The sequence below is a fragment of the Neomonachus schauinslandi genome, chromosome 15 (assembly GCF_002201575.2).
Source record: "Neomonachus schauinslandi chromosome 15, ASM220157v2, whole genome shotgun sequence".
Classification (NCBI taxonomy): domain Eukaryota; kingdom Metazoa; phylum Chordata; class Mammalia; order Carnivora; family Phocidae; genus Neomonachus; species Neomonachus schauinslandi.
The window spans coordinates 19,599,217-19,611,279 of NC_058417.1; the positions used below are offsets into that span (position 1 = coordinate 19,599,217).

Sequence of the window (12,063 nt, forward strand, 5' to 3'; positions counted from 1 at the left end):
AAAAAAAAAAAAAAAAAAAAGAATCATGTGGTAGACAACCACACAGCCCCAAATGCTATCTAGCCATTCTAGGGCAAAACAACTGCTACAGATAGTAACAAAGCAGATTTAAGTAGAATACAAATGATACACAACTCAAGGTCTTAAAAAGGAAACTGTCATATACACTGTTCATGCTGATTAATAATATTCAAACCAATTTTCCACTAAAGCCTCTACTGTAATGGACCATTAAAACTTACTTACTGGGGCACCTAGGTGGCACAGTCGGTTGAGCGTCTGACTCTTATTTAGGCTCAGGTCATGATCTCAGGGTCATGGGATTGAGTCCTGCATCAGGCTCTGCACTTTGTGCAGTCTGTTTGGGACTCTCCCTCCCTCTCCCTTGGCCCCTCCCCCTGAGCGCATGCACGCACGCACACTCGCTCGCACACACGCACACTCTCTCTAATAAATAAATCTTTTTAAAAAACAAGTTACCTTTACTGCAGTTTAATCTAATCCCTAAGCAACTGTATTTTGAAGTTTTAACATGAGGATGAGTTCACAAAATGCCAAAAAGTCATCAAGTTTACACATTAATACTAAGGCTTGCAAAAGTCTAGTAAATACATACTTCATAGCCCTCCAAGACAACAGTGACTGACATATTTTCCTCCAGAGTTTAGCTACTAACAAAGTCATAAAACCTATGTAGAATTTGACTTAAAACATCTGTGGTCTTCAGTGGCAATATACAGTTGCTATATCAATATAATACAATAAATATAACAGCGTATTTTAGAAAATTAAGTAACCAGAATCTCCTCTAAAACATGCACTTTTATGACTTTATAGAAGAAAATAATTTTTATCCTTCAAGTTTAAGAATTTATTTTCCCATTTGGTAATAGGAAACTAAAACGATTTCATTTTATTTTTACGATTTTATTTTTAAGTAATCTCTACACCCAACACCCAACATTTGGGGCTCAAACTCACAATCCTGAGATCAACAGTCATATGTTCCACCCACTGAGCCAGCCAGGCACCCCAAAACTATTTTAAAATTAGACACTGGCTTTAAACACTTAGCTAACAAGGATATAATAATCAAAAATAAAAGTCAAAGTAAACATATAAAATAGTCAACTGAAATTGAAAAAGCTCACCAAAATGTTTCTTCTCAGTTCATGTGACATATACTACATTAGCTACTTGTCTTCACACTGACACCAAGACATTAGTCACTAAAAATAATAGATAATGATGACGATGGCAATAATAATACAGCAACAGCTATCATCTACTGAACACCTACTGTGTGCCAGCTACTTACACCCATGGTCTCATTTAAATGCTACCACGACCCTATGAAGAAAGCATCTGTAGATGAGTAACATACTGGAGTCAGAGAGATAAACATGCCCACATCAGAAAGCTAGTAAAGTGACAGAGAATTTGAATTGTATGACACCCTTATGGACTCATAAGTGCTGCCACATTTCCATCTTGCCTTTTTTTTTTTTTAATGCCTATTTGAAAACATTCAGAAAGAAAATCCTTATTATATGATTTGGCAGTCTGTTACGTTAGTGGCCCCCAGTGAACCATGAAGCACACACCCTAATACTCTATCATTGTGCAGTCCTCTCCCCGAGAAAACAGCGGGGCTGTGATGAGTACTTGCAGGCCTAAGTGCATCGCTCAGAGTGGAATGGAGGCTGTGCCAGCTCCAGGTCTAGCAGCCTGGGAACCGCTGCTCTTGCACTTTTGAGGGTCCTGATCCACCATGTAAGACGTCTGGCTACCTTTCTGGAGAGTGGAAGGAGTAGACGAGTGGGAAGGGTGGGAGGAAGGGAAGAAGACTGGCATCCAGGTCCAGCCATGCCAGCATTCCAATGGAGTCCTGCAGCCACTAAGTCTCCAAACAGATAAGTGAATGTTCTTTCTTGAACATTCCAGCCTTGGCTGCCATCTGACTGCAATTACATGAGTGCTGCCAGCAAAATCAGAAGAACTGCCCAACCAAGCCCCAGTCGATCTCCAGCAAAGTAAGCAAATAAGATTGCTTTTTAAGCCGTTACGCTTTGGTACAGTTTATTATGTAGCAGCAAATAACCAAACCATATGATAAAACAAAAGTTTAATTCTTGATTATCTGCATTAATGAATAGGGTACATATAATCAAGACCACAGACAATCTAAAAAGAATGTCTGCAAAATTACACCCACAACATTCATAACGGCACTCATTCAATATTTATTGAGATCTAGTATGTGCCAGGAGCTGGGGTTATAAAGATGAATAAAGCATGGGCCTGACCTCAAAAAAACTGTCATTCTGGTAAAGGAGCTAGTTGCATGCACATGTAACGACAATAAAATGTATTAAGTTCTTACATTAAGTGGGAGAGCCACAAACTGCCATCTGAGCTCAAAAAGGGCATTCTGCTGGGAAAGACATTTAAAGAGTAAGTTACCATTTGGAGAAGTAGGGGAGGGGATGTCACCTTGAATAACAATATTTATTGGTATTATTATTATTGGTAATATTTATTCAGCACTTTTTATGTCCCAGGCATGGTGTTAAGCATTTTAAATATATTCCTCATCTTAATTCCCACATTGGCCAAGCAAAGCAGGTACTATCCTTATCCTCACTGTACAGATAAGGCAAGTTGAGGATCAAAAAAAGATAAGTTCCTCAAGATCTCATGGCTAATAGGAGCAAATGCTAACAAACTAAAATAACTGAAAACATAAGTGGTCCGTTTGGCTTTTTAGATCATAAATTAGCCACACTGTTTATCAGATGTATAGTGATAATAGTTTTTCTCCATCAAAATTTTTTTAAGATTTTATTTATTTTTATTAGAGAGAGCAAGAGAGAGAGAGAGGGAGAGAGAGAGGAGAGAGAGAGGAGGAGCAAGGGGGAAGGAGAGGGACAGAATCTCTATCAGACTCCGTGCTGAGCACAGAGCCCTACACGGGGCTGGATCTCACAGTCCTGAGATCATGACCTGAGCCGAAACCAAGAGTTGGAGGCTTAACCAACTGAGCCACCCAGGCGCCCCTTTCTCTATTAAAATCATACCTATACTACAATTACATTGAAAAAAATATCTACACAGAGAAAACCTGGGCACCTCTGTGACATTCACACACTTTTTAACTAACATCACAGATTTTAACATTATTGATTCAGAATACATGTTTTAATTCTCATCTATATCCTTCTCTATTTCAAGTGAGTGTTGGACTCAATAAGCAGCTTTCAGAGTGCCATGTTTAAAGATGTTTGTGAAACCACTTATTTGAGAAAAGATGACTGAAAAGCCAATGTAAACATGTGGTCTTCTGCACACAAATATGTGTTCAGCTTTTTCTCCCCACCCGTGGCTGTTGATTATTTAGTTTTGCTTCTAGAGTGTTGCTTCTAGTATTTCGGCATACCTAAGTCAATACATCTCAGCCTACCACCAACAAATGCTCCATAAGTTACTAAATGCTCCATATAATACTAACCAAAAGAAAAAAAATGGATACGAAGTTGCATATATAGTAGTCCCTTAATTTTGCAAAATAATATGTCTAGAAGGATACACCAAAATGTTAACAGTGGTTGTCAGTAAGTAGTAGAATTATAGGTTATTTTAAAATTATTTCATCTGTTCTTGGTTTTTCCCAGCTCTAGATTTAACCTTTCCTTAGGACACTATGATAAGTACTATTACAGTAACATCATTTTCAGACAGATTTTTGGACTGTTTTGAAAATGGGTAGCAGAAGGGGAAGTGGGAGATAAAAGAAGCAATAATAGCGTTCTTTTCTTTGCTGAGCTACTAAGACTTCCTGCCTTGGTTTTCTGAAATAATTTTTTTTCCCCTGCTGACTTCTAGATCTGTCCCAGTCTTTAACTAGTACGCTATGTGTTTTCAAACCCCGTGGGAATAATGATCTATAGAAGACATGGTATTGTATATTAAGAATATCAAGACTGCTAGTTGAATCTTCAAAATATTGTCTGAAATCAACTATTAAAAATTGAAAAAATACTATGAAGACAAAGGGTCATATTACAGATGTTAAGACATGCTAGAACAAGTGCTAGCTTATGTCAATTATTCACTTGTATATCACTGTATACTTATCTAACAAACCTATGATATTTCAAATGACATTTTGTTTTGTTTAAAGGAGGCTCTAAAAAAATAAATAAATAAAGGAGGCTGTATGCCCAATGCAGGGCTTAAACTCATGACCCCAACATTAAGATTGCAAGCCCTACCAACTGAGCCAGCCAGGTTTTAATCTTGAGGATAAACAATGGCAATTTATAACAACACACTTATGGTTAGATTAAACTACAGAAATCAGTAGAGAACTGACAAATTGGTAACGGTATACTCTAAGACAGTGTGCCTCAATTTTTAATGTGCATACATATCACACCTGACAATCCTATTCAAGTGCAGATTATGATTTAGTAGGTCTGGCCTGATTCTTGCATTCTTCGCAAGCTCTCAGGTGATGGATCACATTTGTGGTAGCAAGGATCAAAGGGACACTACTGCCAGAGCTAGGCAGGCTCCTCACCAAATAGTATCTTAATTAGGTAACAGGATCTGGCCCTTTACTCTGAAAGAGCAGAGACTTGCTTGATCTCATCAATGCCCTGAGAGACACCGAATCACACTAAAAGGCACATGAAGGCCAACACGTTCATTTTCGAGCATGAATTATAACTGTATACAGACTAGAACATGGGTATTTCTCATTGTAGGCACCTCCAGTGCCTCAAACTAATCCCCCTTTGATAATGTACAAAGATGGGGTTTCTGGACCTGCAAAGCTTAAGGATTAGGCCCCAGACAATGGCAATATCATCCAGGCAGTATCACTCTGTGATACTCACATCTCGATCAGCTATCTCTACTTACAACGAGCAGGAAAGCCAACCCCGTACAAATAAACAAGTAATGAAAACACAATGGAAGTGAAATCTAAAAATGAGGACACAAGAATTTAGGTTTTTCCTATTTGTTTTGTTTTTAAGAGCAATACTCCAATGACCCACCAACAAGGGAAGAATAAATCCATGAGAGCACTGGTCTATTTCCCTCACCATGGTATTTCTAAGACCTAGAAGCATCTCTGACCCACCCAATAAATATTTACTGGGTGAATGAACAAATGAGTATTTAAGGAGAGTGGGTGTTAATTTCTTTGGTATTTACATCTTAGTACCAAGGATTCCAGGGAACTAGAGAGAGCTATTCTTAATTATTTCAACAACATTTAGGCCAGGCTGGCTGTAAACATGATCTGATTTCCTGAAGACAATGAACATATCTCTCTAGCCTTTAACTTATTTAAACAGTAAGAGTTAGAGACTACCCATGCATTCCTGCACAGCACTTCCTTTTCTGTAAAGACAGAGGGTAGGGCCTAAACTTAACCACAAGAAGAGAAACTGCCACATGATGGCAGTTGTTTTTGACAGAATAACAAAGTATTTTTACTCTTCTCCCTTCTAGATTTTCATAGGCATGGTTTCTTAACATGAGACAAATTTCGTGAGAGACTTTTAAAGTGTAAGAAACAAAAGCAAAGACTAAAAGGATGCCAAGTGCTTGAAAGAGTTAAACAGTTTCCATACAACCCAGCAATTCCTAAGTATATACTAAAAGAACTGACAACATATCCACATAAAAACTTGTAAATGAATGTTCACAGCAACATTATTTATAAGAGCCAAAAAATGAAAGTAATCCAAGTGTCTATCAATTGATGAATGTATAAATTAAATGTGGTATATCCATGCAACAAATATTACTCAGCCATAAAAAGAATTGAAGTACTGATACATGCTACCACATGGATGAATCTTGAAAACATGCTAAGTCGAAGAAGCCAGTCACAAGGGACCACATATTATATGATTCTATTTATACAAAATGTCCAGAATAGGCAAATCCAAATAGAGAAAGTAGTTTAGTGGTTGTCGGTATGGGATTTCTTTTTGGGGTGATGAAATGTTCTGGAATTAGGTAGTAGTGATGGTTGCACAACTTTGTGAATATACTGAAAAATGGGGCACCTGGGTGGCTCAGTCGTTAGGTGTCTGCCTTCGGCTCAGGTCATGATCCCAGGGTTCTGGGATCGAGCCCCGCATCGGGCTCCCTGCTCAGTGGGAAGCCTGCTTCTCCCTCTCCCACTCCCACGTCTGTGTCCCCTCTCTCACTGTGTCTCTCTCTGTCAAATAAATAAATAAAATCTTAAAAAAAAAAAGAATATACTAAAAAAATGCTGAATTGCACATTTTAAGGCATGAATTTTATGGTATGTAAATTATATATCAATAAAAAAATCATATGCCAAAAGGAACTAAAATCAGCGAGTAAAAAATATACACAAAGGGGAGCATCTCTCCTCTCTGCTCATCCTTCCCCCATGCAAAATCTTTGACTAAAAAGCCAAATAGTAGTTATTCTGAAAATGACTGGAACCCTAAAAATATCCTAACCACCAAACAAAAGCAGCTGCTTATTTTGATAACATTCTTGTAACATGGACCTTCCTTAGAATCCAAGCTGACAGAGGACTTATTCTACAAACCCAAATGTATAAAATCCATTAGAATTAGCTTTGAGGAGAGACGCCTTGTAACTGGCACAAAACAGAATCCAGTTCACAAAAGAGAACTACACTATTAGTCTAATCAGAAGGCAATGTCATCAGGGACCTAACTGTGATGGATGTTCTCTTGGGTTTTCTGTCTCAAGCCTGAGACAATGGGCCTCAAAAGCAAAACAAAAACCCATACTGAATTACACTAACTTATAGGAAAGTATGTCCTGTATTTACATTATTGGATATAAAATTTTAAATACAGGTCTAGAAACTGAATTCCAAGCCATTCAGAATGCAATCATACTAAATTTGTTAAGTGAATTCAAAATTAACACAAGAAATTAGTAAGTACTACTCTCAGGTGCTAAACTCATTAATTTAGTGTCAACTTTATTGTTTCTTAGTTGCAGATGCAGTTAAATAAACCTGCTCATATGGAAGATATCTTAACTGGCTGAAACATTAATCATATAATAAGAGATAGTTTAATCTCTTTCGAAACAATGTCCTAGATTTAGAACCTCTATTTCAAAACAGCAGAAGGAATAATGCAGAGGTTTTCAAATGGAAATCAAGATGAATGCATTGGAAGGCCATGAAAAGCATTCATCAAACTGGATAACCATATCTAGATTTTGCTCCCAGTTTTGCTACTAGACTACAGAATAATGCCTGGCCTACAGGAGCTCTACAAGGTTTTCAAAATATAGAAAACTCAGAGCATGCCAAGTATTCTTTTTTTTTTTTTTAAGATGTTATTTATTTATTTATTAAAGAGCGAGAGCGAGAGAGAGAGAGAGAGAGAGAGAGAGAGAGAGAGAGAAACAGCATGAGAGGGGAGAGGGTCAGAGGGAGAAGCAGGCTCCCCGCTGAGCTGGGAGCCCCATGTGGGATTCAATCCCAGGTCTCCGGGATCATGACCTGAGCCGAAGGCAGTCGCTTAACCAACTGAGCCACCGAGGCGCATGCCAAGTATTCTTAATGGTGAAAATATCCAAAGGTACTGTTTTCACAGCACTATTCTACCAGTTGTACATTTTCAGATTCTGTGCTGCATGGGAGTTACTAGAATGACAATATAGATTACTATCAAGTGTGGGTGCTTGGCTGGCTCAGTTGGAAGAGCATGCAACTCTTGATCTCGGTGTCTTGAGTTCCAACCCTACACTGGGTATAGAGATTACATAAAAATAAAATCTAAAAAAAAAAAGATTAAGTGTGATATAGAAAAATCCCACTCACTCCAATGATTCCACTCAGATGAAACCAAACTCACTCAAAAAGCATTTATGAAGATCCTGTGTTAATAACTGCTTGAGGATTATCTGTCCCATTACACACTGGCAGTGGGTTATATCTTTTTTCTGTATATGTTCCAGGGTGTTCCTATATCTTTGATAACCATGTCCCCATAGAACAGATAATGCTGTCATTTGAAAGTATAGTTAGCTTTTCCTTTCAGCACTCCTTTCTTTAAATCTTTTTCCATTTCCTCACACTTTTGTATCCTATCCCTCAAGTATTTCAATTTCCTTCTTTTGCCCTTCCAACACAACTCCACCTTAAAAATTCTAAGCCATCTAGAATAGGGTTATGTTAAATGGTTTTTTTTTAATGCATTCAAGATTATATGAGATATTAAATACTACTCTCAGGCATTAATCCCATTCATTTAGTGTTAACTCCATTGCTTCTCAATTACCCTGTCTCTGTCTCTTTAGCCCTCCCCTTCCAATATCCCATTCAGGCTCTCTAAAATCAGTCTCCATCCCCAAGGCAGGTTTTCCCAAAGAATCTCCACCTCCCCCAACTCTCCCCAGTCCTCAGTGCCCTCTGTGACGACGCCCTCGGTTTTTGCTCTGTTCGCTCGCTCTCCCCAACCTCCACCCCAATCCCGATCACCGCCCCACACAGTTTAGGGAACGCCCCCTCACACTCTCCCTCGATCCCCCAAACTTGTCTCTTCGCCTTAAGACCTCTCCACCCCCACTCCCCGCAGCCAGCACCCACCTCCTTAGTTCCCAGACCCTGCTGGGTCTCCGTGCACCTTCAGAGCCTCCTCCCTTCTTCCGCCCCTCGCAGCCCTCGGAGCCCTCCACCCACCCGCCGGGCACCCCACGCCCTCCCCGGGGCCCTCAGCGCCCCTGCGGGCGCGGCCCTCCGACCTGCCTCCGCGCCTCCCGCAGCCCCTGCAGCCTCTGGCCCAGCTCCCGCCGGTAGCTCTGCGCCGCCTCCACGTTCTCCCGGGCCTCCTGCAGCAGCAGCTCGGGCTCCAGCTCCATCGCCCTCTCGTCCGGCCGCACGGCCGGCGGCTGCGGGCGCGGTTTCCCCACAGTCCCGGGCGCCGGCGAGCGGCCCGGTTCGACCACGCGCAGGCGGAAGCACCGCCCCGCCCCGCCCTACGCCGCCTTGATTGACAGCCGCACCGGCACCTGGTACGACCCGCCTCCGGATCCCAGCGCCGCCCGCCCCCACGTCCATGCGGCCGTGGCCCGGTTTCCGATCTCAGTGCTTCTTCCAGAGACGCGTGGGGTCGGGGAAAGATTAGTAACTACATCTTGCGGAGTGCTTCCCCCATCTTGCTCATTCGGGCCTCACTACCGGCCTCCCTTGCTGTTCCATTTCACGGAGGAGGAAACGGGCAGAGGGGAATCAACTTTCTCAAGCCGTCGGTATTTCAACCCAGATGGCTCTTAAATCGTCACTGTCCCACCTCCCTAGCAAAGGAGAGTCCCCGCTGCGGCAGGCGTTTCAAAAGGTTACTGTGAAGCAGGCACCACGCTCAGAGGGTCAGACGAGAGCACACCACTCAGAAGCTCGCAGTCTAATGAGGGAGCCAGGACGATGACCTGCGGTAGGTACAGCAATCTAGGCAGAAGTCCAAGATGGGTGTTAGCAAGCTTTCTCTGTAAGGGGCAAGCAGTAAAACTTGGGAGCTTGGTGGGCCATCAAGTCTCAGTTGCAACGTCGGAGGTAAATGGGCGTGACCGTGTGCAAATAAAACCTTATGTTTACAGATTTGAACTTCACATAATTTTCACCTGTTACAAAATGTTCTTTGCATCCTTTTAAAGCTATTTAAAAATAAAAAATCTGGGTGCCTGGGTGGCCCAGTCAGTTAAGCGGCTGACTCTTGATTTCGCTCAGGTCAAGATCTCAAGGTGGTGAGATCCAGGCCGGTGTCCGCCTTGGGCTGAGCGTGGAGCCTGCTTAAGATTTTCTCTCTCCCTCCTCCTCTACCCCTTCCCTCCTCTGCGCGCGCGCGCTCTCTCTCTCTCCCTCTCTAAAAGAAATAAATAAATGAAAATAAAAATCGTTCTTCCCTGAAGGGCCATTCAGAAATAGGTGGTGAGTCTGGGGCTCCTGGGTGGCTTAGTGGGCTAAGCAAGCGCCAGACTCTTGATTTCAGCTCAGGTAATGATCATTAGATGGAGCCCTGCAAGGGGCGCTCAGTGGGAGTCCGTTTGAGATTCCCTCTCTCACTTCCTCTGTCCCTCCCGCCACTTGTGCTGTCTCTCTTGCTCTCTCTCTAATAAATAAAATCTTAAAAAAAAAAAAATAGGTGGTGGGTCAGATTTGGCTTGGGTGGTAGTTTCCTGACCCCTGGCCAAGGATATTAGAGCTGAAAGTAGCCTCCGCCAGGAAACAGAGGGAACATGTTTTGCTAAAGGTTACACAACCAGTCTGTAATAAAAGCTAGATTGCAGTTTTCCTGGGCCGGAATAAAGCTATCTTGACCACCCTGTTTTGTGCTAAGTAAATGACACTTGGACCTGGAGAAATTTAGAAAAGGGAAGCCCTACTGGAGAAAATGGGAAATTAGCTTTATCTTGAAGGTGAGGTAGCTGGGCACTTAGTAAATACTCAACAAATACCTGTAGAATAAATCTAGGCATTAGCTAAACAAAAGGGCTGTGGAAATGCACCCTAGGTAGGACAAAACTAAGGAAAGGGCTAGGTCTTGGAAGTAGGAATGTAAGTGGTTCTTTAAGAAAGAACCACTCGGAGAGGTGGAACTGAATAATATTCTGAGAGATGAAGTTGAGGAAGAATAAGGGCCATGGAGTTCAGGTTAAGAAGTTTTGACTTTAATGAGTAGACACTAAAGGTTTTTGCAAGTGCAGTGACATTTGCAAAGCAATGTTTTAGGAAGATAAATGATAGGCATGACACTTTGGTGTGTCTAAAGATAAAGTAGGGAAACGGGTGCCTGGGTGTCTCAGTCGGTTAAGCATCCGACTCTTGGTTTCCACTCAGGTCATGATCTCAGGGTCTTGAGATCAAGCCTCACATGGGCTCCATGCCCAGCACGGAGTCTGCTTGTCCCTCTCCCTTTGCTGCTCCCCCTACCCACACACACACACTCTCTCTCAAATAAATAAATAAAATCTTAAAAATAAAGTAGGGGTTGGCAATAGTAAGTTATCAATAAATATTTGTTCAGTGAAATGAAAATACATAGGATAGCTGGATGGAGTGGTAAATAAGGAACAACCATGGGCATTAGTCCAGCTATGATTTGATAGAGGCTTGAATTAGGATGTTGACCTTTACAGAGGTTTTGACAGTAAAGCAGAGGAAAAGATAGTCAAATGGTCCAAGGAAATAGGAAGGTTTAGGCACAGATTAAGTCAGTAAAAAAATGATTTACTAAGTGTTCTTTTTTTTTTTTAAGATTTTATTTATTTATTTATTTGAGAGAGAATGAGAGAGAGCACATGAGAGGGGAGAGGGTCAGAGGGAGAAGCAGACTCCCCGCGCTGAGCAGGGAGCCCGGACGTGGAACTTGATCCTGGGGCTCCAGGATCATGACCTGAGTCGAAGGCAATCCTTTAACCAACTGAGCCACCCAGGCACCCCTGGATTTACTAAATGTTCTTTTTTTTTTTTTAAAGATTTTGTTTATTTATTTGACAAAGAGAGAGAGCACAAGCAGGGGGAGTGACAAGCAGAGGCAGAGGGAGAAGCAGGCTCCCCACAGAGCAGGGGGAGCCCAATGTGGGACTCGATCCCAGGACCCCGGGATCATGACCCGAGCCAAAGGCAGTTGCTTAACCAACTAAGCCACCCAGGCGCCCATGGATTTACTAAATGTTCTTGAACACAGTATGTTCTCTGTGCTTTCTAAAGCTAATTGAATAGAATTGGATCCCACCCCGGAAGACTTTACTATGTGAAACTTCAAAAAAAAGAGAGAAAGAAAAATTGGGGGCGCCTGGCTGGCTCAGTCAGAGGAGCCAGGGTCATGAGTTGGAGCCCCATGTTGGGTGTAGAGATTACTTAAACAAACAAACAAACAAACTGAGGTGCCTGAGTGGCTCAGTTGGTTAAGCCTCCCGCTCCTGATTTTTGTCTCAGGTCATGATCTCAGGGTCCTGGGATTGAGCCCCACATCAGGCTCCTTGCTCAGTGGGTAATCTTGAGGATTCTCTTCCTTTGTCCCTTCC

The 12,063-nt window shown here is 41.9% G+C and overlaps 1 protein-coding gene across 2 annotated transcripts in view; it reads right to left on the reverse strand.

Annotated features, from left to right (window-relative positions):
- CRLF3 (cytokine receptor like factor 3) overlaps window positions 1-8,970 on the reverse strand; it is an 87,289-nt gene extending 78,319 nt beyond the window's left edge. For both annotated transcript variants that reach the window (XM_021704590.2, XR_002481150.2), the window contains exon 1: window positions 8,782-8,970. In XM_021704590.2, the coding sequence (XP_021560265.1) occupies window positions 8,782-8,898 (117 nt within the window). In that variant the 5' untranslated portion in view covers window positions 8,899-8,970. The remainder of the gene's footprint in view (window positions 1-8,781) is intronic.
- Between the last annotated feature and the right edge of the window lie 3,093 nt (window positions 8,971-12,063).